We start from the raw sequence: 26,943 nt of genomic DNA on the forward strand, positions 1-26,943 counted from the left end.
TAGACTTATGAGACATTTATTTAAATACTGTGAGAAAAATAGTTTTCCTAGGTTAAAAGCCAGCTGCATGTGTGAAAGACATGAGCTGTCAAGATGTTATTTCAGAAGTCCCATATCTTTCCATTAATTATTAACCCACTGCTTCCCTGTCATTAATTAAAAGGGAGTGACTTGCATACTTTGTTGCTGGGCAACTATAGGAAAGATCAGCAAACTTTATATGAATGATGGGGTTTGAATATCCCCAGCCAGGTCTCCTTCATGTTTTTGAATGCAGTCCAGTGTGGTCAAGTACAGCCTGATGTCTTTTCTTGGACATTTTTTAACTAAAGCAAATACCTATTGTAATCAGGTAAACCTTTTGTTCAAACTCAAAAAAAAAAAAAAAAAAAAAAAAAAAAAAAAAAAAAAAGAGGGGGAGAAAAAATGGGGAAAAAAAGGAAAAAAAAAGGGAAACAACCAAGCAAGGTTCACATAGGGTAATTCAAAGTGATTATTAGGTAACAGAAATACTAGTGTTGATATAATAACATTACTTCTAAAACAAATATAATTACTCTCTCTCTTGCAGTATTAACTGAAAATCACAAAGAACTGTGTGAATAACAATCCAGTGGATAACAGAAGGAAAGAGCATTTCTTTCAGAAGGTAAACAGGAGTATTTTTCTACTTATTTTGTCTGCCTAGCTGGTAGTGCATACTGATCCTTTTGCATTCTATACTATGAACAATGCTATTCTGCTTCAAAACTGAGCACTTAAAGGGATTAGTGTTTGTTGATTGCTTTCATGAGATAATATAGTCTTGTTCTCCTCTATGCTTTTTACCCATAATCTTTTATTTCCAAGGAGAAAATTCTGATTAGACCTATGCTTTGAATAGCAGAATTATTTCTTAGAGTGTGACAATTGTGTAATCATTCAAATAAGCCAGTGAACAAGCCGGTAAAAATTTATCCTCAGCATAACAATTCTGATTCAATTGAAATTAAAACAGTCAAAAATCCACAGTACAGAGTTAAATTCCCTTGGGGGTTCAACAAGTGAAACCTCTCAGGCTGGAAATACCTGCTTTGATTTCTTAACCAGATTAATGCATCAGCCTTCCAGACTATACTGTGTGTTAAAATACAGCAACATAGACCAAGACCAACGAAACCAGTTCATAAACAAACTGAAATTGCTTAATGAATAAAAAGCAAAATTAACATTGTAGCTCATATAGGCATCTGGGCTTGGAAATAAATTATGAAAGTCAGATTTCTAATAACTTTTTTTTGCAGAGGTGAGCTGAACTTTAAATGGTTTATATTAGAACAGAAAATATGCATGTGGCTTTTCAGAGAGATGTGGAGGGGCTTGTGGAGCACTGAAGCCAGAAAAAGCAGTGATGATACAGTTTCTGTTACCTGGTGGTTTATGCAATGACAAAGTCATGGCCAGAATGGCTTTAATTTGATGAATGGTTAGAAAATCAAGAATGCACAATACACCCTAGAGCACTCCTGCACTACAGGTGAGATGAAGACTCTATGGCTGTACCTGGAATACTGCCCAACATTACCTTCTGCTTTCTTTGAAGAACTCTGAAAAATGTGAAAGGACTTCCAGAATGACTTAAAATAATTATATAAAGCCCAGGGAACCTAATAACAGAACTTCAAATTACTTAATTTGTTGAAGAGGAAGCTCAGAGTTGATTCAATTGAATATCTCTGTAGAAGATTTTTAATAGTCAGTTTCCAGCTAAAGAATTTTCCTGTCTAATAGACAGGAAGATTCTTTAGCTGGAAACTAAGCCAAATAAAATGAGAACAAAAATAGGACCACATTATTCACAGTGAGCATAATTGAGTCCTGGAATTATCTACTCAGGAAGCAGGTGTTTTCTCCATCATTCTTGGTCTATCTGGGACAGGTATGAGCTTTGCACTATAGTGTTTGGAAAGAGATACACTGAAACCTGCTGAAAAACATTGCTGCAGTCTGTCCCAACAGTGAAACTGCCAGCTTGCCCAGATGCAGCAAGAAAAGCTCGTGATTCAGCATGAAGTGCCTGCTGCTGCCATTACTGACACCAGCAGGCTGTGTAGAAGCTATTTCAAATCTTCCCATGGTTGACATAGCAGCTGAGAGGAGTAAGAAGAATGTGTTACTTGGATCTAAAGGTTCCGGTGCTCCGGCACAGGACCAGGCAGGATCACAGGTACTCTAAGAGCCAGGCTCAGCAGCCCCTTTGGACCTCCTCTTTCCCATCACAGGGGGGTTCAACCTTCCAACCAGCATGACCCTGATGCCAGCCACATGGTGTGACTCTAGCTCAGGAACCATACTTGAGTTGCCTGCATGCCTTAGCAGGCCCAGGAGTCACCCTCTGACTGGCCCTCTCAATGTAAACCTGAAGTTAAACCCTCTCCGTGTTACTCGGATAAGGAGAGGGCATTCTGTGAACATCTGGTTGGACAAAGAGGCAATGTGTGGAAAGGGGACATGGGGAAGAGGGTTGCTTTGAATATGTGGTGGTGTGATGTTTGAGAGGTATTGCTCTTGAGAGGTATTGTTGGTGAGTGACCAACACATGAATCACCAGAGTTCAAAGGCAGTAACCTGGAGACAAAACACCAGGAGAGCCAAAGACCTTCAGATAGAGAGATTTAAATAGCCTTCAGATAGAGAGATTTAAATAGCCTTTTACTTCCTTTATGTCCTGCCAGACATAAAGGAAGTAAAAGGCCATTTAAATATCTCTCCTGAGCTCAGAAAGCATAGAGGGTTCTTAAAAGGTTCTGGTGAGGCTATGAATAATTGGAATTACACACATTCACTCAGAACTGAACAACAGTGTCAGCAAAGCTGTGGGACTCAGCAGGACCAGCTCAAAGCTCCAGAACTGTACCTACCTGGGAAACCAGCCCAGCTCCATGGCAGAGCAAGGTGTGACTGCAAAATATGAGTTGGTTGCATTTTAAAAAAAATTTCTAATTGAAATTTCAGTGCAAATGAGGTATTCAACCAAGAAACTTCAACAAAACTGTTAACATTTGGTAAGACTATAAATATGATTAAGTGTATGAGAACATATTAAATAAATATTAATTGAATCATACGAGGCTGTACTCTTTGTATATTCTGCATAACATAATCTCCTTTGCAGAGGGGGGAAACTTAAGTTCTTGTTAACAAGAGGTTACAATGGAATCAATTATTAAAAGTCTCTAAAAGGAGCACTGCATTTACAATTCTCCTATGTAAATTCAATGACAGTTCTCTTGATCTGTAGATTTGATTTGTAATAGATGTAGTCTTTTACATTACTTATTTCTGAAACTTTAACCTTTAAAATCTTCTCTTTTTTCTTGGTTTGAAAGACAGGTGTCTGCCAAGGAAGGGGGGAACCTCCATGGGAAAGGAAAATATAGCCCCCTTCCTTCCAAATTATTATAACTTTGAAATGAAGGGGCTTTCAGGCAAGAATAACAGTTCTTTACTAGTTTGTATGTATAACAAGGCAAACAAACAGCAGCAACAAGAAACAAAACCAGAAATCCAGTAACAGCCTTCTCTTGGCTGTCAGGCCCCTTCCCCTTGGAGAGTGTATAAAAGATTTCCTCAGTGTGGAGACATTCACATTGAGAGGTGCCTCTAGAATTGAGAGAAATTAGGAGATTCTCTGCACACCACTGTCATGTGTTGGTAAGTGACATTGACTTTTAATCTATATTATTTCTTTGCTAGCTAAAACATTGGTACCTTTATTATCATGCACTGTATTTTTATCTTCAAGTAGCTCTTTTTGTGTTATCTATCCTGTGTAAGTAGTCTGTTTGAAGTCTTATGTCCATTTTCTTTGGTCTCCTCAATAAATGATTCATGTTTCTGTAGGACTGATCTGTCATTATTAAGAACTTGCAAGTAACAGTGAATTTTGGGGTGCTGGCCACCTCAATAAAGCTGCTGTCTACTGCTAGAAACTTGTCGAAGGCAGGGACTTGCCTAAGTTCTCCCCTCTCACTTTGTAACATATATACAGCAAAATTTTATCTCTTTATCTCTTTTCTCACTGTAATTTCAACTTTTGCTTGGCATAAGCTTCCAACTTGACTCAGCAAAATAAGTTAAAATATATATTTATTTTGTATTTAATCTATTAAATTTAAAGGCCAAAATTTTGCCAACAGAAGCATCTAAAGATGCTGGAAAGAGTTCTGCAAATTTAGTCTGACTGAGGTCAGTGGCAATGGCCTTGATCTGCACCTGAATTAGTCCAGCTGCTGACTGAATGCTTTGAGCTCTGCCTCAGGCATTCCTTACTCCGGACAAGCTGCTTCTCCCTGCCTGTGTGCTCCACAGCCCCTGCCCGTGGGAGCCTCTGTCATTAGGAGGTCACCTGGAGTCACCAGGAGGGCTGTCAGAGAAGTTCCAGACCTCTGGAGGGGTTTTATGTACCTGAGAGGCAGGCTGGAGGCTCACTGCTGTCATGTAATACAGATGTGCATTTCCTTGTCCTGAACCCACCAGATGTGTGCCTGCTGATGTGAAAAAGTAGGGTTACTCACCTCAGTACAAAAACAAGTTCTATTAAGTGACTGTTTTCATGTTTTATAAGATGTCTAATAAGCTTACTTGAAAAATTTAACAAAATGGGTTTCCAAATTCCCAGCTAATCTGTCTCAAACAGTGACAAATAGCTAAAACGGTGAGGCCTGCATAAGTTAATTGTTTTACACAAATATCTGATATGTTGACAATTTAAGCCTTGAAATGTGCAGGTTATTTCAGCCAGGTCATTGTGGAAATAATTACAAGGAAATTTCTTTGGAGGGCAGCTACTTTGTAAGGGAGTGTATGCCTGGCTTTTATTTTTCTGATTGTACAAAATTTCCCAGGTGGGGCAAATGAAGCCAGGCCCAAGACAATGCAAAGATCTGCTAAGTCTCCTAGGAACATCAGCATAAAAACATGCTGCTGAAATGAGCTGAGAGATATCTCTTCTTGGTGGATGATATCAGTGTTTCATAAAGTACTCTTAAATCCAATATGTTTTGAGGATAACTTCTTACTTTCTTGCAAAAAAAAAAAAAAAAAAAAAAACCTCATTGCATTCTGCTATAAACCACATTAGTAAATAAAAAAAATTTCAATAATGTAATCATTTGCAGTGATACATAATCCTGTTGTTGTCAGATTAAGACTGTTTTTTCTCCTAACTAATCGGATGGAGGGATTAAAACCTGCATACACAAGTGAAACACAAAACAGCCAGAGGGAGAGAAGGCAATTTGAGAGGACGGATGGGCTAGGAGACAGTGACATGCAGTGGAAAGACCATTGCTGGAAAGAAGTGTCTGTCATGAAAATGGATTGGCAGAAATGTGTCCACAGTGGCACTTTGGCAGCCTGGAGGATCTGCTCTTCTTGTCTCCAGCTTTCCAGCATACAGGTTTTTCAGGAGGTTTTTTATGAGGGTGCACACAAGTGATACAGATTATGAACTTCACAATGAATTGTCACAGCTTGGAATAGTTATGATATATCCCATCTACAAAAGTTCCAAACATGGCCTTATGTGCAAGCAACTGCTGCAGCAAATTAGTGGCTCTTTCCCAACATCTAACAATTTAAAGCTGTGATAGGCACCTATTTAAATGCACTTGCTAAAACCATTGCCTCTCCTTAGTTCCCCTCTCAGAGTAATGCCCAATGGTACCTTTTCTCTTCTGCATGGTTGGTGGTGCTCAGGGCAGCTCTGTGCCCCTGGAAAGCCAACAGCAGCTGTGCAAGTGGCATATAGACTCAAAAATACTACAGGCAGTTTCTGAATCACAGAGGATCAATATTAATTACATTTCATCACTTTGACACTGTACTGGAGGAAAATAAAAGCTAAAAATACCTTTATTTTCCCTGGTAATCCTCTTCCTCCTTTTCAGTCTTTTCATTCCATTTCTCTTCTTTAAACTCCAGTTGCATACACAGGACTAGCTCAGAGGCATCCCAAACCATGTTAGAAAGAAAAATTTGCTTTATGTGGCTTTCAAAACTTTTTGGTCCTTTGATCCTTGACTAATCTGAGTGGGAGTTGACCTCCTCTCATCCTGGAGTAGAGAAAAGACACCCAGGAACTGCCTAATTACCAGCTGTATATCTGAACTGTCAGGTTTTCCCATCATGCTCTTCCATCTCTCTCCCCTCTGACAAACTTATTTTTCATGCATCCTTCCTTACATTAATTTGAAGAGATGCTTTTTTCACTTTGCCCTTTCAATATTTTTTCTTTATTTATCTCTTCAGCTTGACCTTTTTTCTCTCATTCAAGATGATTTTTATTAAACAAACATGGTAATTCATTGCAAGTTGCAGAAATCTAATGCATAGCACCAGAAGCCTTTTACAATTTCTCTAAGGTTTCTCAGAGTTACACAGAATTTCTCTAAGTTCTTCAGATTTCAGTCTGAAGCCAGAAAGATATGCTTTGGATGTTAACTTTTTTTTCATGTTTTCTCAACTGTTATTTATACACGGTTCCTTCATCCTGTGCATTTCCAATTTAATCTTTAAAAATAGCTCTCTGAGGTCTCAGACCTTTTAAGGATGTGGGCTGCTTTTTAAGTTAGCACTTTTCCCTTCCAGTTTCTAAATCATAATTTCCCACAATGATCACTACTTCTTTACGCAGTATTTTCAGAGACATAGTCTAGCATTTTCATTACTCTTGCACAACAAGTCATTTTTCTTTAACACTATTACTCATACTCTACTTTCTAGGTCTTCATCTCTCTTTTCACTGATTTGTTCCTTATTCTTTCTTTGTGGTTCCATTTAATCACCATTTGCTCTGTGTACAGCTGCTGGCTTCTTTTCCCCCAGCTATTTCATTTCTGCTGAAGGCAGCTATTTCTGCTGCATCTCTCTCTGAAAGTACCCCTTCTTCTACATTAAAAGTGGCAGTCTCTTTTAGCAACTTAATTAAACTGGAATATTTCTGTCAATAGCACTTACAATTCCTGCAAGGGGACATCTTGCATTGCATGGAAGTGATAGCTTGCTAGAAAAGTTTCATTAAAAATAACAGAAGATCAAACTTCAGGTCTGACTCTTCTCCCTGTTTCAGCAGCATGAATTGCAGTTGAGTTATCTCCAGTTTGTGTGAGGAAAAGAGAGGAGGATCTGGCCCTCGATGTGCCAGTAGAGCCTGTAGATCACCTGCATACATATTGGGACATAGTTTTTGAGTACTGCAGTTGTAAGTAGTATGAATTTCCAAATAATTGAGAAAAATGTAGATCCCTGTTCCCCTCCTTCCTCTTTCCTATTAGTACTCATTAACAAATGCATCCAGTCATGAGTACAGGAGTGGCTTCCCAGACCTTCCACTAACATGGTGGCCACACTCCTGTGATTCAGCAGTCAGGAATCCCTGTTTGTGTCAGAAATACTTCCCTGCTTTTACAGAACAGCTCTTTTGCCCAGAATGAATTTTGGTTCTTCATCAGTTTTCACTTCTTTTGTTTTAATGGAGAAATACCTATTCTGATGAAAGGCAACATTCTGGACAGTGTGGTATGACTTGTCAGAAGCAAATCAGTTTGCAATCAGATTGGGACTGTGTAGCTGCAGGGATTTTTGTAGTCAGCAAGGTGACTACAGTGAATTTATGGAAGTTTGGAATAACTATTTAACATTACATTGGCTACAGTGTGATGAAGCAAGGGAACTCGTGGGCCACAGCTCTAGAACAGATTAACAGACTGTCATTCCCCTCTCATCATGAGCTGACATAACTGTGTGCTGCTGCCATCATCACTATTTGCATCCCACATCAGTAGGTTTGATTCTGTGTCTCACAGCAAAGCTGACTTCTAGAACACTAGTTCATGTGCTTATGAGTTCCACATAAGCACATAAGTACCTTCATGAATGCTACCACAACTTGAGATCTATTAAAGTTTAAAGAATATACAAGATTAAGAACTACAGCACTTGAAAATAATAGACATCCTCTGAATTAGGGCCAGAGTCCAGAAATACATTTGGTGTAACAAAACAGCAAGGTGTTAGTTGAATGAGTAGGTCTTTAGCCATCAACTTTCAAATGTTAGGAAAGTATCAGGTAAGCTGACACTTGAGGTATAGGAATGCAAAGCCTTTAAAAATGTGTAGAACGGCTTTTTCTCCCAGCAGCTAGCAGGGAGATTTATTTCTAGCTTTTATTATTTATTTATTTTATAAATAAATAGCTTTTAGCTTTTATTATTTATTTATTTTATTTCTAGATTTATTTCCAGCTCTTGTTTTTCATTATACATTTTTGTTCCATAGTTTTTTATTTAAGCTTTATATTTTTATTGTAGAAAAACATGGTGTATTTTGAATTAGTAAAAAAAAACCAGCAGACATCTACAAGGAATATGTAAAATGCAAATCACAATGATCAATACCAGTAGTTCAAAGAAGAAACTTAAACCAAAGTTAATTTTAAGGCTGCATCTTTCTCTCACATGTTTCTTAAAACTGAGTTAGTTCTTCACTCTGCTAAAAATAATTGATGACATGGTAAATCTCCATATTCAGTGATTTATATTTCAGACTATTCTTCAGATAGCATCCTTGGCCTGGCTGTGAGCCAGACAAGTCTCTTTGTGTTCCCTTTCTTTCATTCAGCTTTTTAAAATGCTTTGTCTTTAAGTTTTTAGCCTAGAGCTGTTAAAAGGCAACTTGAGACAATAGAGATCTCAGGATATGTTGTGATTCATAGGAGACATACCAAATTTTAAAAGCTCTTTCAGTCTGGAGCTTTAACAGCTTCAATTAAAAACTATGTTTTAGCCCAAATAAATGCACCATCCTCAAAGACAATTGTACTCTAAAGCTGGAGAAGCAGCCTTTTTCTAGTGCATATGCCAAGCTGTATTTTCTTTCTCAATTTAGAGGTTAGGGGCAGCTCTGGTAGAAGATCGATAGGAGCAGAGGGATGCTACCTCACAGAAAGGTGATACCAATCAATCAATTGGCAGTACCTTGCCTCTGAAGGACAGGGACTGCCTGTGTTCTTTAAATTCAAATTATTTCATTGGATTCAGAAGAAACTAGAAACAGTTGTCTTTTGCAGGTGAATTTTCAAATCGTAGAATTTCCCAGCACTGTCCCAAATTGCCCTGTGGGCCATTCAGAATAGGCTCCTGTGTCACAAGTTGACCATTGGCCTTTGATTTTTTTTTTTTTTTGTGTGTGTGTAATCAATATGACAGAATTTAACATTATCTCTTGATTTGAAATGCCAAACACTGTGAAGCATAGTAATGGAGGGTTTATCCTTTTTTTGATCCTGCTGTATGTGCTATATATCGCTTTCACCCCTAGCAGTAGTGAAAACAAAGTCAAAATCACACAAATACCAATTCAGCACTGAGCAATGGGCTGCATCCTATGTCCATGCTTTCACTGGTCTCCAGCAATAGGGACTTGTAACAACTGCTGATGAATCTTTACTGGAGAATGAAAGGAAAAAGGGAAACAAGACAAGATGCTGAGAAGATGATCATAATCTATTCTCCAAAGTTTCTTCTTGGACACTGATTATCCTTTTCACAATGCTTGCACCAGAAGGCCATGCCAACATGCAGCATACTTGTGATGAACTTGAATAATGACACAGTGCAGCTGAGAAGGTGTTAGGCCTCAGAATGAATTTTTCCTACACAAGGACATGCTAGATTGAGCTAAATATGCTTCAAGGTAAGTGTTGTAAGGGAATTAACTTTCTTCTGAAATCTTTTATTCTTTGTTGGAATTACAGTTCATATTGCCAAGGCAAACTTCATAGATTGCTTTTCCAGACCCAGTGTTCCCGGAGCTGCAGACTCTTTGACTCTCTCATCACTAGCCCTAAATCTAACCCTAACCCCAGCCCTAGCACAAGGCCTAACCCAATCCTGGGTTTTCCTGATCTGAAAGATGTAAGAGCAGCAAGGTTGGAGTCCTGCCAGGACCACTTAGGCATGCCTTTTCCACCACCAGTGTTCCTGGAGTTGTGGTCTCTTTGATTCTCTGAACCCTAACCATAACACTCACTCTAAATCTAACCCTAACACCAGCCCTAGCCCTAATCCTAGGGCTCTAACCCTATCCCATCAGTTTTCCAAGTCAGAAAGATGTAGAAGCAGCAAGGCTGGGGCCATGCTGGAATGGCTGGCATACTGTTTCCAGCCCTAGTGTTCCTGGAGCTGTAGGCTCTTTGATTCACTCAAGCCTAACCTTAACCCTACCCCTAAGCCTAAGTCTAAAGTCCCCAGCAGTATTGGTGTTCAAGTTTAGAAAGAAGTAGAAGCATCAAGGTTGGGCCCTGCCGAGATGGCCTTGGCATGCCACTCCCAGCCCAAGTGTTCATGGAGCTGTAGGCACTTTGACTGTCCCAACCCTATCCCAAACCCAAACTTTTAACCTTACCCTAACCTTAAACCCAGCCTTAGCCCCAACCCAAGCCCAAGAATATAGGTTTTCCTATAAGATCAGAAAGAAGTAGGAGCAGCAAGGTTGGGGTCTTGCTGGGAACCTGTGGGCTTGCCTTTTCCAGCCCCAGTGTTCCTGAAGCTGTAGGCTCTTTGGCTCTCTCAACCCTAACTGTAAACCTAACACTAACCCCAGCCCTAGTGCTAGCCACAGCCCTAGCACTGGCCCTTACCCAGTCCTATGAGTTTTCCCAATCAGAAAGATGTAGGACCAGCAAGGCCTCAACCTTGCTGGTCCTACATCTTTCTGATGGGTTGAGGCCTTGCTGGGATCACCTTGGCATGCCTTTTCCAGCCCTGTTGTTCCTGGAGCTGTAAGCTCTTTGACTCTCTGAGTCTTAACCCTAAACCTAAGTCTTTATCCCTAGCCCAAACACAAAACAAAAACTATATGTTTCCTTGCTGCTCCAACATCTTTCTGATCTGGAAAACTCATAGGTTTGGTTGGATAAGGGCTGGGGCTAGCACTAGGGCTGAGGTTAAGTTTGAGAGAGCCAAAGAGCCTAGAGCTCCAGGAACACTTGGGCTGGAAAAGGCATGCCAAAACAATCCCACCAAAGCCCTGTGTGAGCCCAAGAACTGGACCTACATTTCGTAAGGTCTAAGCAACAGCTGACGTTGGTCAACAGCCTTCCTCATTCTGGCTGATCCTGGATGCGTCTGCTTGCTGCGTGAATTGCCTGGAGCAGTGTGTGGCTTCTGGTAAACAAGAGCAAAAGAGCCAGGATTCAAGTTGTGCTGAAGCCCGTTTGCTTATCTGTAATGATAATTAAGGCTGTAATAATTGCCTTCTCATTATGACTGAGATGAGAGTGGGACAGCTGCTATTTTAACAGATCACCAAACACGTGCAGAGGCATGGAGTATTTTACTTCCTGAAGCCACCTGTCCCATACCTTACCAAGTTACCTGCCATAAAAGAGAAACAGCAGTGCTTTCACTTGCTCTGGTTTTGTCCAAGATTTATTTGTAATAAAAAAACCTATTTCTGTTTCATAAAAACAGATTTATCTTTAATTTCCTTTCCTGCTTTGATGGAAAAATAGGACGGGAGAGAAAGCAATAACCTATCACTTGTCTTCAATTACTGCTTGCTGTTTCTGAGAATTGAGCAGCCCATGTGAAAAGGCTTTAAATCATGGAAAGCTATTTCCTGTGTGCCTTTGCATTACTTCAGAAAATTCACCGTAATGACTTCTGGTCACAGCATTTCCTGATTGCAGGATTGCAACTTACTCCTGTACATGAGAGTGCAAAAATACAGTGTTTGTGGTTGGATTGCCCAGGCAAGCTGCACCTGCAGGGAGAGGCACGGGGCATGTGATTGGTTTCCGGAACAGTAGAGCTATTAGCTTTGTGGCAAAAGCCTAGAGCTGGAAAGATTGCATTCATTGTGTTGGGGGAATTGCTGAAGCCTGCCATATGTGTGAAACATTTGTCTGCTTTCCTCTCTGTGATTACTGTCATTTCATTAAATAAAGCAGGAGAGCCACAACATTTAGGATGTAAGCATTCTCATCTGTGGCCTTTTCCTTTAAAGCATCACCTGCCATACTTCCCAAGCTAAGGACCATCACCTTAACAAAAAGGTCTAATGAAACTGATATTTCTGTCTAAGCTACACTTTATCAATTTATATCTCAGAAAGCAAGTGTGAACCTTGGTTAAGCTTTTGTTACTGATGTTATTTTTGTTTGTTGAACAAATATTGCCTAACTGTTATTAGTAGAGGTAGATTTATGATTACTGCATGTCTGTGAATGGAAGCATATGCTTCAGTGAATGGAAGCAGGTCACTGAGCCCAATCTCAGAAATTTTTTCCTCATGCCTTCTTAACAATGACCCTTCCAGGCTGTTCACATGTACATACTATTCATAGCTTGCACTACAGAGGGGAAATTCCCTGCTAGGCTGATCCTTAGAGCCCTACAGCCTGGATCTATCAACAGAATGGTGAAAAGTAGACATAAGGGAAGAAAGAGATCATGCAGAATTGAGTAGATCAAACCTCCCCATCCTAGGTAAGCTAATGAGAGAGAATGCACAATCAATACAGCAGTGGGGACTAATGCAGGCCAACCCTGCCTCAAGTTTCTTTTTGTCTTCTTCTTTCATATGTGGGACTGTGAGAAATATCTGTAAGGCTTGTTTTGGTCTAAGACATAAGAAAATAGGCAAGAAAGAAAGAAAGCAAGCAACCAAGGAAGGAAGGAAGGAAATGTTCATACTAAGAGTGGGCATGAATATCTAGGAAAGAATTGTCCAGGAATAATTAGGGTAAGTTATCCTACCTCTTAAAGCAGAACTGCTGACAGCTATGCATGCATGACTATAGAAAGAAATAACTGAAAATAGCTACTCTTGAGGGAGAATACAGCCTTCTCATCTTTAATTTTTAACAAAAAAAATATATTTCCTAGTCTGAACAGGTTTTCACATAGCTGTGAAGATCTGAGCTCTGGTGTTATTAAGTTTTTTAGCGCAGTTTGAGGTACAATGAGTCACTGGACAGTGAGATTGAGGTAGGGGACTGTGCCTTCACAGAGAATTTCTTGTGCTGTTTTGTGATTTAGCTTTTCCTTCTCTTTGCCATTTGGTCTTTTGATGGTGGGATTTGCAATGGGAACATCGTAGCATTGGGAAGGAATCTCACAGGTCAAGTCCAGGCTCCCAGTGTCATCAAATATTGTTAGAACAATCATAATTCTTGCCACAATTTGCAGTATGAATGACTTGATGGTGTCCAGTCTTAACAAATAGTTATTATTCATGGAGCGAGAGTCCTGACAGTTAGAAATGAGTCTGGAATCCTCAAATGGAAATGAGGGAAAAGAAGAAGCCAGCTGAATTAAACTAAAAAGACCTAAATGTGATGACATTGCAGCTATTGCAGTGTGAGAAAATCACTTATCTAGGAGGCAAATAGTTTCAAGAGGCTGAATGCTTGCAAAAAATCTACTGCTTCACCTGCATAAGGAGTGTGGGAGGTTCTAATAGCTAATGACATAATTTATTGATTTTCTGAGACTAAAGGAGCTACTCTATAGCTAGCAATTTCTGTAAGTAAGCACACAAAATAGTGCTGAGATTGAATGACTTTGCAGGATCACCTGTCCACAAAAACACCAGTAATTGCAAAGCTCTTCTGCTGCCATAGCAGAATCAAATAGAAAGCACCTTCTTCTTCCAGTATGCAGCTAGCAATTCATCACACCAAAGCAAGGGATAGAATCTGCAGCAGGAATAACATGGACTCTTTTATGGTACAGAACCAGACTCTGAGCAGCATGGTGTGTCTTGGGGCAGATATCAACAACATTCACAGGCACTGGGATCTCACTGGGTCCAGTGAGCCTCTATTTGTATAAAGACAAAACACTACCATTCCACTGAGATCCTGGTAACATGCTTTTATCTAAATTGGAGGAAAAAATAGTCTACCATAGGTGCTTTAAATATTGCTAATCCTCATTTCAAAATAGATGTTAGTGCAGGATGCACAAATTGAGGCAAGTCCAGACATTGATTTGGGCCTCAAAATACATTAATGATTGCTGAGTCATGGAAAGAGACCTGCTAAAACTGTCAGGTAGGTGCAACACCATCACACAAAAAACCAAGATACAGATCAGGCAGAAGGAGTAAATGGACACTCTGTAAGGGCATCCATTAAGTTCAAGAGACAGCTGTAGAGGACTTGATTTTTACAATACATAAAAAAAACCACTTTCAAATGAAGCTTGAGCCAATGTTTGCTACATCTATATTTCAAGGCAGAAAAAGTTATGAAAACAAATAAAAGAGGAAAAGTTACAGAAAACCTGGTGCTTCTAAAGCCCCCACAGGGAAAAGCGTTCTACAGAGCTTTCTAGAAGAATTACCTAAAATTGATACAATATTTGCTAAACCTCTATGTTATGAAATGGAGGGATAAAGACAGGGAGAGAGAGAATTGGTTTCAACTGCCATGCTTCCAGTCATTCCGAGATTTTAAAGAAAATATAAGCTCTACCTCTAAGCAAAAAATGCTGGACAATGCAGTTGGCTGATGTCTTTTTAGAAGGAAATTGGAATATATTGTAATAGACAAAAATGAAAAATATGGGAAAGAGGCTTCATACAAACTCATCCACTATTCCACACTACTGCAAAAAATAGGTAGACCACTAGATACAGAAGTATTTTGTCTAACTGGAGTAAGATGAAACAGTTACTGTGTTAGTAATAAAAGCTGGCATCACACCCATCTCAATAATTTCAAGAACACCTGTAGCATAAAAATCATCATCTGTAAACTCCAATTAAGGACATACTTGCCTTATTTCTCAAGGTATACTCAGTCTACTTCCACCTCAAATGAGACTGAAGATAAGTAGTGTTAAGAAACTTTAGCTTACCAAGGTATTTTGCTGTAAAACAGGCTGGTCTTTAGAACAAATATGCTGCCTTTGCCAGCAAAGAATTCTTTCATCAGTTCTCTTTAGTGTAAAAAACCACTATAGACAGAAACATTAGCTTGGTATGCATGAAAAATTTATATTGAAGAGCCCCCAAATGCACACTGGGAATGAAAAGGTTTTGCCACAGGTCACTGTCCTGTCACTTAAATGTTCACACAAATAAGGCAGTGGACATGACCTTTGTTTTTGAAAGCCCAGTTATGCCATTCATGTCGGAGAGTTTCAGTCAATAAAAAATCTCAGCCTATTTATTATTTTACCATTTGAAGCAGGAGATAACAGTAAGCAAGCAGCAAACAGGACAGTTTGTGTTTTACTACAGGATGAGTAAAACCCCAAGGAAATTTGAAATAATTAATTTCTCTTTAAACAACAGACTCTAGTACAAAAAAGGATTAGTTTGTAACTCTCTGGTGGCCACAGAGAACTGTCACGTAGTATTTTTCATAAAATACTCAACTCCACAGGAGGAGCTGTTACAGTTTCTGCTTGGCCTTCTCCTCAGAATCATACTAACAAGAGGTGAGCCTATCTTAGTACAGGAAACAAAAAGAGCTCAGAGAACTTAATGCTGCCACAGACACACTTGATGTCTAGAAATACACTGGAGGAATGTGAAACACCAAAGAAAGGCCAGAGATCAGCACTGGCATAATCACAAATATACATTGGTAGCCTATAACCTAATATAAATTTTCTGATAAGGCCAGTGAAAGTACTTATTAATTGGCACTCAGTCAGTTTGTGATGGCAAATGTAACACCTGTAATTCAGTGACTGGAAATCGCCTCCAGTCTGATATTATTCATCAGTGTAGCAGCCTTCCCTTGAAAACTCTTTTCAGCACAATTCCCTTCCCCTTTTTTTGTGGTCATATGCTTGTTGCAGTCAGGATTTGTCTCACTTATTCCTTGCAACTACTGATAACCCCACTCCTTTCCAGGGCCTCTGACTCAGTATTCCCTTTGTTAAGTTCAAGTTTAAAGAAGGGATATTAACAGGCTTAAATCTGTAGGTTCAAGTCCCTCAATTAATAATTCCTCAAAAACAGTTTATGTTTGCCATTGCTTTTATTCATTGATCTGTGTAATTCAAGTACAATAACACAAAACAGGTAAACTGAGGCAACACCTGATCTTTATTTCTGAAATTATTAGTAGATGTATATCATACATCTACACAGTTCTACATACAAAGGTTTATGGCTTAATTTTTTTTAAGATGGCCATACATATATAAGACAGTTGTTAAACTGTGGGCACAGCTTTTGTAGTTCAGTTTATAAGAATTCTTGTAAGTACAAGAAAATCTAAGGAGTAATAAGCTGCTCTTTCACAGTGTAGAGACTGTGTAGGTTCATTAATAAAACTATAGTTAGATTTCAGTAGATGCAGGATCTATATAACTTGAAAAAGCCAATGTGTATCAAATACATCCTGAATTATGATGAAACTGTGAAAAAAATGTCTTCTTTTATGGATAGCAGCTCCCAAATAGAATGTGGATCACATTTTTTATCCAAATGATTGTTTGAAATGATTTTTAAAACATCACATCATTGTCCTACCATCCTGCCATAATAATAATAGCAGAAAGTTTGATCCAGATATTTAGCAAGCAAGGTATGTTTTGGGTCCAAATGTGCCCAATAGCAGCCTGCCAAGCCACACAACTGCATTTCCCTGGCTTAATCAAGCCCTTGTGAAGCCTCAGTAGAGGGCATGCCGCCATCAGGTCCATTATTGTCCACCCTGCTCAACATCTGCAGTGTCATTTGTCACGCCACAGTCACATTGCAACCATTCTTTGAAGCCTTACCGACACATTTACTTTGAGGAACCAAAGGTCTTCACAGCAGAGTCCAAAGACAGGTTATTAAGTAAAAACCAAGAAGGTGACATTGTAATATCAGCGAGAAATAAAATGTGATTAAAGTAGAAATCCCACTTTTCACCTTTGTGGAATAGCCCACTGTACACTGGAGTCATGCTAATGGACCAAAAAAACCCTGCAGATAGATTAGACAGGATTATATAAAATAGAACAAGTGAACTTGTACCATTTTTCTCAAGCTGTCTGAGTTGTATCCTCACAATATCTCAAAAAATGACTGAAAAACACAACTATGAAGAAGGATGCTGTATTTTCAGTATGACAAGGTTGAATGTAACTGCTTTATGGGAAATGAACAGCACCAGATTGGAGTGCAAAATTCTGCAGATGAGTAGCAGATGGCAAATGAAGGCATGTGAATACATGCACCTCATACTAAGTCAGGCTAATTTACTAGAAATTTGTGTTCTGCTTTTACAAGTTTGCATTGGTATCAATTTTCTGTAAGTGTTCATTAAGAGTTAAAGCTGAATCAGATATGGATTTCATATTGTTCTCCCTCAACTGCAAATATTTGCATATTTTTAAAGCACTGTAATAGAGTTTACCGTGTTCCAAAGCTCACAGGCATCAGGCAGAGCAGCCCTATGGGTGTGGGTGCAAGTTTGTACACATCTACAACCCCATGGCATTTAGAAGTCCTGTAAGTAACAACTTTTCTTCATATTGACTTTGCATGCAGAATAAGCACAGTTTTAGCCAGATTGACACCTCATTAATATAATTGTTCCAATGCATAATTATTTTTGGATTGTGATAAGAGGAATTCATGATTTGCAATGCACAGCCATTTTAAAGAACCCATGGTGTTCTTTGGAGGCAAAAGAAACAACACAGTAGTCAGTTAAACAGTTTTCCTTGAGTGTGATTTCTTAATGTGCATCAGAAAAGCACAGAGCTTGGTGTATGTGGGCTCTTACATCTGCATCTGCTTTCATCTTTAGAGTACCTTCAGTCACTGTGAAAAAATTTACAGCTGATGCATATTCAGGACAGAAGCCCAAATTAATGCATTTGGAACAATGTGTTCTTGCTCCCATTCTCATAATGAAATTTGACTTGAATAGGAGTGGTGCTGGGCTCTCTGCAGCTATTGATTATACATGTCAATATTAGACTGTGTTTGAATGAAGCTGTATTATGCATAAGAATATAGCATCATGGTGTTGTTGTGATTCAGCAGGCAACATAATTACATGGATTGCAAGTGAAAATATGGCACTATGTATTAATAGCCCATCTCAGCCTTTCTTCATATCTGGACCTTGGTTTGCTTAATTAGGAATTATTATAAAGTTAAATCTCTATTTATTTTTCTGGTGATGGCCTTGTTCTGAATGTACATGCACCTAGAAGCCTTTGTTGACATGACTGAGCAGGATATTGTATTTTATTTAATTTACTTTGAGGACTTCTGACACCAATTGCCAGCATGCTTGCAGTTCCAATCACATTGAGACATCTAATAGCAACATGATCTTAGAATAACAGCCATGTGTTGCTCCTGCATGTAGGAAAAACACTGCTACCCTGTTCTGGTAGACTCCAGGAGGCCAAGATACACTCCTCTGTAATTTTAGGTAAAGGACACTGATTTTTTTTTTTTGTCAGAATTACATTTTTAACAGGATATTAGAAAATATTTCCCACCCTGCATCCACAGCAGTATGATAGGAATATGTGAAAAAATTTTATCAATGTCTGCAAACAATAGGCTTAGCTAATAAAGTGTTATTACTATCTCAGGTAGCATCAGTCTTATATATTTATACTTAAAATAAGGAAACAATCCTAGTCTCAGGTCATAAACGTGGAAAGCTGTCACAGAGATATCTAGTGGCCATCCTAATTCCACAGAGAAAGAATGTGGAAAAAAAGGAAACAAAGCCTGAGCTCTGAACTCAAGCCATATTAGAATCTCTCTTCTCAGAAAGAATAGAAACCTATTCTTGCCATATATATACTAGGATTTAACCCAGATTTTAAAAGTCCTCAATCAAAAGCAGAATTGCTTATTTGATTTCACACCTCATTATAGGTGTGAAATGCCTTGGACTTTTAATTTTCAAATTGAGGCTAAAAATGAGTAACTAAATTTTAAGTTCTCTTTAATGCAAGACCCTTCATGTTCTCACAACATTAAAAAAATGCTTTTCCAGTTTAAATATCTAAGACCTAACAGGACAAAATAGTCTCAGACGGGAGCAGGTCATCTGAATCAACCTGGGTGCTGTGAAGCCTTCTCCCAAATAGGTCTTTGGCAACAGCCAGTTAATAGCAGAAATATGAGAGAGTATTTCATGGGCAAATGCAACAAGTGTCTTGTGATTCAGTCACAAAGATACATGGTCCCTGGCAAAGCAATCTCATGGAAACCAATGTGTTAGGAGTAGGTAATGATTGACTTGCTATTTACAGAGGACTTCATTTAGCCTTTCCTGCTGTCTGTACTTTGTCTTTCAGTCATTACAAACAGTGGCAGCTTTCCTATGTTATTTGTAGATGTAGTTTCAGAAATTCACAAGAACCTGCAAATAAAACCAATAAATAAAGAATAAAAATAAAGAATAAAAGTATAAAATATAATAAAAATAAATCTTTTATAAATATGTTCCATATACCCTACAACATTTTCAAAAGTGGCACAGGAAGCACCTTCACAACATTACTATGTTTAGTTTACTGTGATTAACTTCAGGTGGACATGGTGAAATCCATTAATGGACATCTCCAACTACAAAGTTAAGTACATAGCAGATATAGTGACAGAACCATGGTGGTTCATCCTAAAACCTCAGTGATACTTGGTAGATTTTTAGTTAGGGCTATCCTATATTCATAGCAATTGTATTGAGAACAGTCTGAACTCTGATATGCAAACAATCTGTCCTATGTTTTTCAAAGTCTTTTTTAAATCAGTGCTGAGTTTACAGTAATATGGTTGTTTTCCACCAGGAAATTATATGTTTTCAGTACTAAGGTGGCATTTTCTTTCTTTTTCATGTTTATTATTAGTATGAAAATTGCAATCTTTGAACTCCATTATATATAAAATTTGAGATTTCTAAACTGAGTACAAAAACAGAACTAGAGAAAGAATAAATAAGAATTGAAAGGAACCTGGAGGAGGGTAACAAAGACGTGCAAGCTTTCTGTAATATATCAAACAAAAAAAGGAGGGAAAATCATCAAATACACTGAGTTGGAAGGGATCCATTAGGATCATCAAGTCCAATTCAAAAAAATAGGAATGAGGAACAACTGGAAATTAGCAACTCATAACTGGCTAAAACAATAAATTCCTTTGTTTTCACTGAGGTTTATTCTAATGAGACTAATGTGGGGTTTGACCATGCAGTGGGAGAAGAGTCACAACAGCAAGTTAGTGCTCTGCCAGCAAGTTTGCTTCCTTTGGTACCGGCTAGATGTGCTGTGTGTCTGAGGGACGGCATCCCACCCTTCCTGGGGGCACAGCCTCCTCATCCCTGAATGCAGGGCTGCCTCACCAGCCAGGAGGCTCACCCAGCTGATCCCACCCCACAAGATGCCTGTGTGTCCCAGCCTGTCCCACTGCAGCACACGGGGTCCCCTCCCAGCACTGTGCCCTGTGTGATGGGCAGTGAGTCCCTGCCACCGCCCTCCGGCCACCAGCATTGACCTGGTGAGGAACTGTCACACAGGATGCTCTCAGGGCAAGGTGGGGAGGGCTGTGCAGTGTCCACAGCTCTTTCATGGGCTCTCCCTGTCCGTGGGAGTCCCAACACAGCTTCAGGTTCAGTTTTATGTAACAGTATGCCTAAGAAGGCAATGTATGTACAGGTACAGCAGAAGCTGTGACCTGATCTTTTCTTCGTGCCGTCACACCTCCTGTAAAACTGCAGCTAAAAGAGAAGAATCCAGCTGACAAGGGAGCTGTCTCTGCCTCTTCCTCTTCCTTCACAGAGATGGCAAAGATGGATGAGCTGATTCTGCCATGGGAAAGGCAGCTGTGAGGGCTTGCTTTATGGGAGGCTTCTGGAGGCCTAGAACCTACCTAGCTCTGAGACAACTCAAATACATGTCCTTGCATCTTGATGTTTTCCATTATCTCCTTCATTACACACAGTAGCAGACCATATCCGTAGTATCCAATAAAACAAGGATATCAAGCACAGTCTTGGAGTCATAATTGCAACACAAATAACTCACAGAACTCAGAGAAGACAGAAAATTGAGACCAACTGTAAATATTTACCAATATTAACCAGTAATGTGAAAAATGAACTCCTGTGGAAATTGTATGATTAAAAGCTTGGGGAGACATGGACAGACACAACTTCCAAAAATCATGGCTGCATTTAGAAAGAAATAATTTAATACACCAAAACACCTCTAGAGACAAAGTACAATAAAAGTTAGCAAATAGGAGTATTTGTTCCATTTTAGCAATGGTAAACATTTGGGGCCACTTACTTTAGGGGTAAATAAGATGGGGGATGGCAGTGACAGAAATATTTCTTCTTGGCTTGCTGTAGTGTCACTGCACTCTTACTCTGGTTTTAAAACTCCATACAGTGGTGCTGAGAAAAATAAAATAAATTAATGTATTGTTGGATTTTTTTACACTTTTCACTTCCTTCATGCACTCTGCCCTCAGCACAGAAATTCAAGTGGGACCAGGGAGCAGTCTGGAGAGAACTGGAGAGGTCTGCTGCACTGGAGAAAGGTAGAAGTGAGAACTAGACTATTGCTTTAGGAGCACTTAGTAGTCTTTGAGTGGATGGCTGTAGATAAATGGCTATAGTAATACCACTCGTGTATTTTTTATTTGAAATGCACCCAGCAAATGCCAAGTTGCTGGTGCTGTTCACTTGAAAGTCCTAGTATGGAAGTCCTGTCATGCAACATGGGCTGAGGTTTCAGAGCTGGAACTTGAACCATCATCCAGTGTTTGGAGCATCTGTAACACCTGTTTTCTGTCCCATCATGCTCACAACTATTCAAGCATACGTGTTCTCTACACTCACATTATGTCCTAGCACAAACTGAGCAGCTATTTGCCAAAGCGAACAGCAATCCATGGTACAGGAGGGTTCTGAAATGCAAGGATTTATATTCCACAGTGATTCAAAGGCAGGTGTAAAGCAATCCCAGTACACTGAATCTATGCAAACAGGCTATGTACAAGTAACTTACGGGTGCTCAAAGAAGTGTAAGAAGCCATGGAAGGAAACAATACATAAAGAAATATACTGGTAACATTGCAGTAGTGCTGTCATGATTTCAGAGGTCATTGAGATATTGCATAAGGTACATTTTGGAGAAAAGAAAACGTGCAGTAAAGTCAGAGAACCTTTAACTGCTGCATGAATTTTGGACTTTTAAAGTTTTCAAGATTATCTATTGTCTTGAGGGCTCAAGTCTTCATTGATGAAGAGGACTCAGACGACTGCATGCGGGAATCAATGCGGTAAGGGGAAATTTTAGGCACCAGAGGACTCTGAGAAAACCCCCGACCTGCCCGGGGCTCCATCAGTGAGCGGGGCCCGCACTGGCCCCGCGCAGGATCCCCCGGCGCAGGGTCAGCGCCGCAGTGGCTGCAGCTCGAGCTGGGGACGGGGGGAGCCTGGCGGGCCCACAGGGAACTTCAGGTGGCCGTGGCAAAGAAAGGTGTCAGCAAGGCTTCAGAAAGCCTGAGAGACACCAGGCGCAGGGCGGGATAACCGGGTCTGCCCGTCCCCACCGTCCCCGCGGGGAGCAGAGCGGCGGCGCGGGCCCTTCCCGCACATTCGGGCAGGGGCGGCCGATGCGGCGAGGCCCCGCTCCGGTCCGTCACCGCCCCGGCTGCGATGCTCCGGGGCGGGATCGGCGCTTCGCCACTCCCCGCAAGCCCCCGGGTGGCCCCCCGGAAAGACACCGGGTGCCGCCCCGGGGATGCTGGGCTCCTTCGTCAAGCCTCCCCTCGTCCCCACCCGGGCTCCCCCGGCCCCGGCCACTGCCCCCACCCCTTCGGCCTCCGCCTTCCCCTCCCCTTCCCCTCCCGGTCCCTCCTCCCCGCCGGCGCCGGCCGTGCAGCCTCGACTGAGGGGCGGCTGCCGCTGCTGCTGCCGCTGCTGCCGGCGGCTCCGGGAAAATGTCCGAGCGCGGCGGCTTCTACCGGCAGGAGCTGAACAAGACGGTGTGGGAGGTGCCCCAGCGCTACCAGAACCTCACCCCCGTCGGCTCCGGCGCCTACGGTTCCGTCTGGTAGGTGCGGGGCGGCGGCAGAGGGGCCGGGAGCCGGCAGGTGCAGCCGGCGGGCGGCGGGGACGGACAATGCGGGGCAGGCGGGAGCCGCCGCGCCGCGCCGGGGGTCGTGTGCGGGAGCGGAGGGGCCGGCGGCGGCGGCGGGGCGGGGGCGTGTCCGCCAGGCACCGGGGTGGGGGGAGCTCCCGCCCCGCTGCCCTGGCCGGCGGCCCCGCGGGGCCGGGCAAGCCGCGCCGTCACCCGGGCAACCGCGCCCGCCGCTCCCGGGGCAGCCCTGCCCGCCCTCCCGCCGCCGCTAACGCGGGGCAGCCCTGCCCGCCCTCCCGCCGCTGCCCCGAGGCCGCCCCCCGGGCTCCGGGCTGCCGCCCGTGCTGCTCCTCGGGCCGGCAGCACCGAGTGACCGCCCGCCGCGGGGCCGCTGCGGCCGGTGCTGCTCCCGCCTCCGGAGGGAGAATTGCCCCGAAGCCCGGAATCCTGCACAGTCATGGCGGTTCCGAGCGGGCGGACGGGCAGGCGGCGGGGCTGGGCAAGGGGTCCCCGAGCGGGGTCCGCCCCGGCCGGCACGGCTCCCGGCGGCGCGGCCCTTCCCGCCGGGGCTGTACCGGGACACACGCAAGGCCGGGGCAGCGCGGCGGGCGCAGCGCTCTGTCCGCCGAGACAATGGGAGCTGCCCCCGGAGCCGGGCAGGCTGAGGGAGAGCACGGGATGCTCACCCCGGGCTTTCCGGGGATCCTAAATTAGGACAGATTGCTGCCCAAGGGCTGCGGCGTCTTAAGGAATTGGAAGGGTTTGCCACATGTTGTCATAAAGCGTTTCTCTTTCTTTGGTAATTCCTACGTCAGGCTTGCACTCCCGGGAACTCCCAGTGCAGGCTGGGCTTTACTTTAGTATTTGATGCACATTTTACTACGCTTATAAAAGCTTTGAATCAATTTATGGAAATAATAGTGGCGGTTTAAGGGTTTTTGAGAGAGTCGTGTTTCTTTTGTAAGCTGGGTGAGTGGAAAAATAATCAATAATAAATAATCCATGGCCCTTTAAATGCAGGTGCTACTTTAAATAAAAGTATTTTTTTAAATTTTCTTTAGAACTTTGGTTTTTTGCTGTGCTCTAAACTCATGCAGTAGTTCTCACTTTTCCCCAGATACCAGAGAACAGTTTTGTATTAGTTAATTCTCTAGCTCTGTGAAATGTCCAAGTTTGCACATAAACTAAGAGTATGCGTTTTCAAAAAACCTCCAACTATCAGCAGAAACACTCAGAACTGGTGTGAAGTGTCTTTGAATTCTTCTCTTTTTTTATTATTTCTAATTTATGCTTGCAGCAGGGAGGTCTAGGCCAATACCATGTGAGTGTCATTGTAGTTAGCATGTGCTAACTGCTCCGAGCAGATGCTGGGAATAGTTCCACAACGACTTAATTTATTTACACTATAAAATTTTTAGTTTGTGATAGGAAAGAGGAGAAAGTAAACTAAGAGCTGGATGGATATGCAGTAGCAGAGTAACTACTTTTGTGTTCCAATTGAAACTGCATTTCTGGTTACTTTCCCTATTTATGCTGACATAGTTTTGAGGGAAAGACCTACTTTACTGAATTTCATAATGAGATGTCAAGAGTTTTGAGCAATTGCAAAGGAAGTGAAAACATGTCGTGGTTCACTTGCAGCACAGGTGGTGCTTTGGTTTTTGAAACTGCACAGCCAAGGAAATCCTAGTAATTTTTATCAATTGCAAAGCCTAGGAAATGAAGATGTAAAATGGAAACTGGAACATGCTATGATAAAGATTTACTCTAAAATAGACACTTAAAAATAGAATTTAGCAATAAAACTTTGCTCTATATTAATAGCCTTGTTAACATCAATGAAGTATAAACCCAAATAGAAGCTTGAATGTGAGGAAAAGGTATGCATCTCTTTGAGAAAAGCCCTCTATTTTTAGAGTCTATTGAAATTGATTTTTTTTTTCTGTCTGTGTGCATGTGCTTTATCCAGGAGACCTACAAGATGCAACCATTCCCTTGAGTAATATGCTATATTGCTTCTGTGAATAGTTGTACTCCTATTCAGTAAAATACCTAAAAACATATTCAAGTCTTACAGAAACTACTAGAATTAAACAAATTCTTAAGTGCTTTGATGAATAGCAGCCAAGGTCCTGAACTCCAAATGCTGGCTTTGAAATGAGAAGAGAGTTGTTGTAACAAATTTTTTCTGCCTCAGTGAAATTCTTCTCTAGGCCTACCCTTTTCTTTTTTAACAGTAAATTATTTGTCATAGCCCACAGACTTGGGTAACTGAATTGATAACTGATAATAAGAGACATATTGTAAATGCTTGCATTTAAGCATCTTTTGCTGGCAGCTCAAAACCAATAGAGCAGTTTGTGTCAGGAGGCTGTGTTTTGGCCCAATTTATTGACGTTGCAGGTGTCCAGTACAATTTGTGTTTGAGTTAGCTGCAGATGCATCAAATATGCTATGGAGATAGATACTAGTGGTTTAAAAGAGATTCACTTTTAGAGGTATAGCTGTACCAAGCACACTGCTTTCCCATTTGGGTTTTTTTTTTTGTTTTTATTTAGATGTGGAATAGGTAGAAACCCCAAATCTTCCCTTGTATAAAAAGCTCTAGTGCTTTTGTCACTTTTTTAATGACATATCACAAAGAACATTTGCTTTTGGAAATCTTCCAAACTCAGCTGCACTGCAAAGCAGAGTTGCACCTTGGCATCTATGTGAATTACAGAGAGAGCTGTGAGGTCTTTCTCTCAAGTAGTTAATCCTTGAAGTACTTTTTATGTTACTCTCGTACCTTAGCTTTGTGCAAGGCTTTCTTTTGCCTGTACTTTTTCCTGTGGCCATTCAAGCTCCTGTGTGTTCTGTCATTTGCTGCTGTCAGATCTGATTTTTTAAGTTTAGGAAAAAAAGTTTAAAGCCAGGGGGTGAGGGATGGGAGTGTATAGTTTAATTACAAGTAAAGTTATCATTGGCATTTTCAACAGTATGTTTTGCTTAATTCCTTTTTTTTCTAGGGGTTGGGTTTTATTGGCAAGTATCAAATTTACATGCACAACTGGTGTGGTTTGGGATTGTTTTCTTTTTTGCTATAGCTTTGCTTATCAAGGCAAGGTTTTTTTATTATTAGACTATTATTTTAACGCTTTCTCAAGCTAAAATTTGGTTAAATTTAAAGTTTTCTTCCAAAAATGCATTTTTGGTGCCCAGCCTTTATAGTTGGATTGCCTCTCACAGAAGTCAAAGGGCTGGTTCACTCTTAAGGGACCGGCACCAGACCTGCTAATTGAGAATTTTGCAGCCTTTAAGTTATATTAAGCCATTTAGATAGGAAGCAAGATACCTTACTTTGACAAGGTAGTCTTAATCTACAATCCTTTCTTTTCAGTTCTAGAGAAAAGTGACTATGTCTCAGGTCAAACTGAGTTTTAAATTCTTGTTCCTTATGGTTCTGCTTTTTAAAATAAGAATTCTGGCTCTGTTTGAGTGTTCCAACTGTCCCAGTGCTGTTGCTTATAAATGGGACCTTTAGCCTGGAGCATCTGTGCTTTCCAGCTGTGTTGCCCTGGTGGTTCCACTGTGGTTTGATGCCTGGCCACCTCTTCCTCTGGGAGGTGGCATTGCTGCCTGCTTGAGAAAGAGCTTCATCTTTTTAAAAGACTTCTTGTTATTATACCACAAATTATGAAACATGTATAGATTTTGGGTTTCCTGTTCTTTGCATCTTTTTTAAGCCTCTATGCCTCTTTTTTATACCAGCTTTTGTAAACTGCCTTCTAACCTATTTAGTCCTGTTTTTGCCTGGGAGGGATTGACGGCATTCTGCAGGATGCTGTCT

At 41.0% G+C, this 26,943-nt stretch overlaps 1 protein-coding gene across 3 annotated transcripts in view; it reads left to right on the top strand.

The window, feature by feature from the left end:
- The first annotated feature begins 599 nt into the window (after positions 1-599).
- Positions 600-26,943, top strand: part of MAPK11 (mitogen-activated protein kinase 11) — a 53,145-nt gene continuing 26,801 nt past the window's right edge. The window contains exon 1 of one of the 3 annotated variants that reach the window (XM_063155410.1): positions 600-649. Coding sequence is in view for 2 of the 3 variants with exons in the window: in XM_063155408.1 (XP_063011478.1) it covers positions 22,975-23,087 (113 nt within the window). In the remaining variant the exon portion in view is untranslated. Of the gene's footprint in view, positions 650-3,368; positions 3,694-22,904; positions 23,088-26,943 lie in introns of those variants that run through there. The other 2 variants (XM_063155409.1, XM_063155408.1) reach the window with 2 other exon arrangements.

This window comes from Melospiza melodia, chromosome 4 (assembly GCF_035770615.1).
Source record: "Melospiza melodia melodia isolate bMelMel2 chromosome 4, bMelMel2.pri, whole genome shotgun sequence".
Classification (NCBI taxonomy): Eukaryota; Metazoa; Chordata; class Aves; order Passeriformes; family Passerellidae; genus Melospiza; species Melospiza melodia.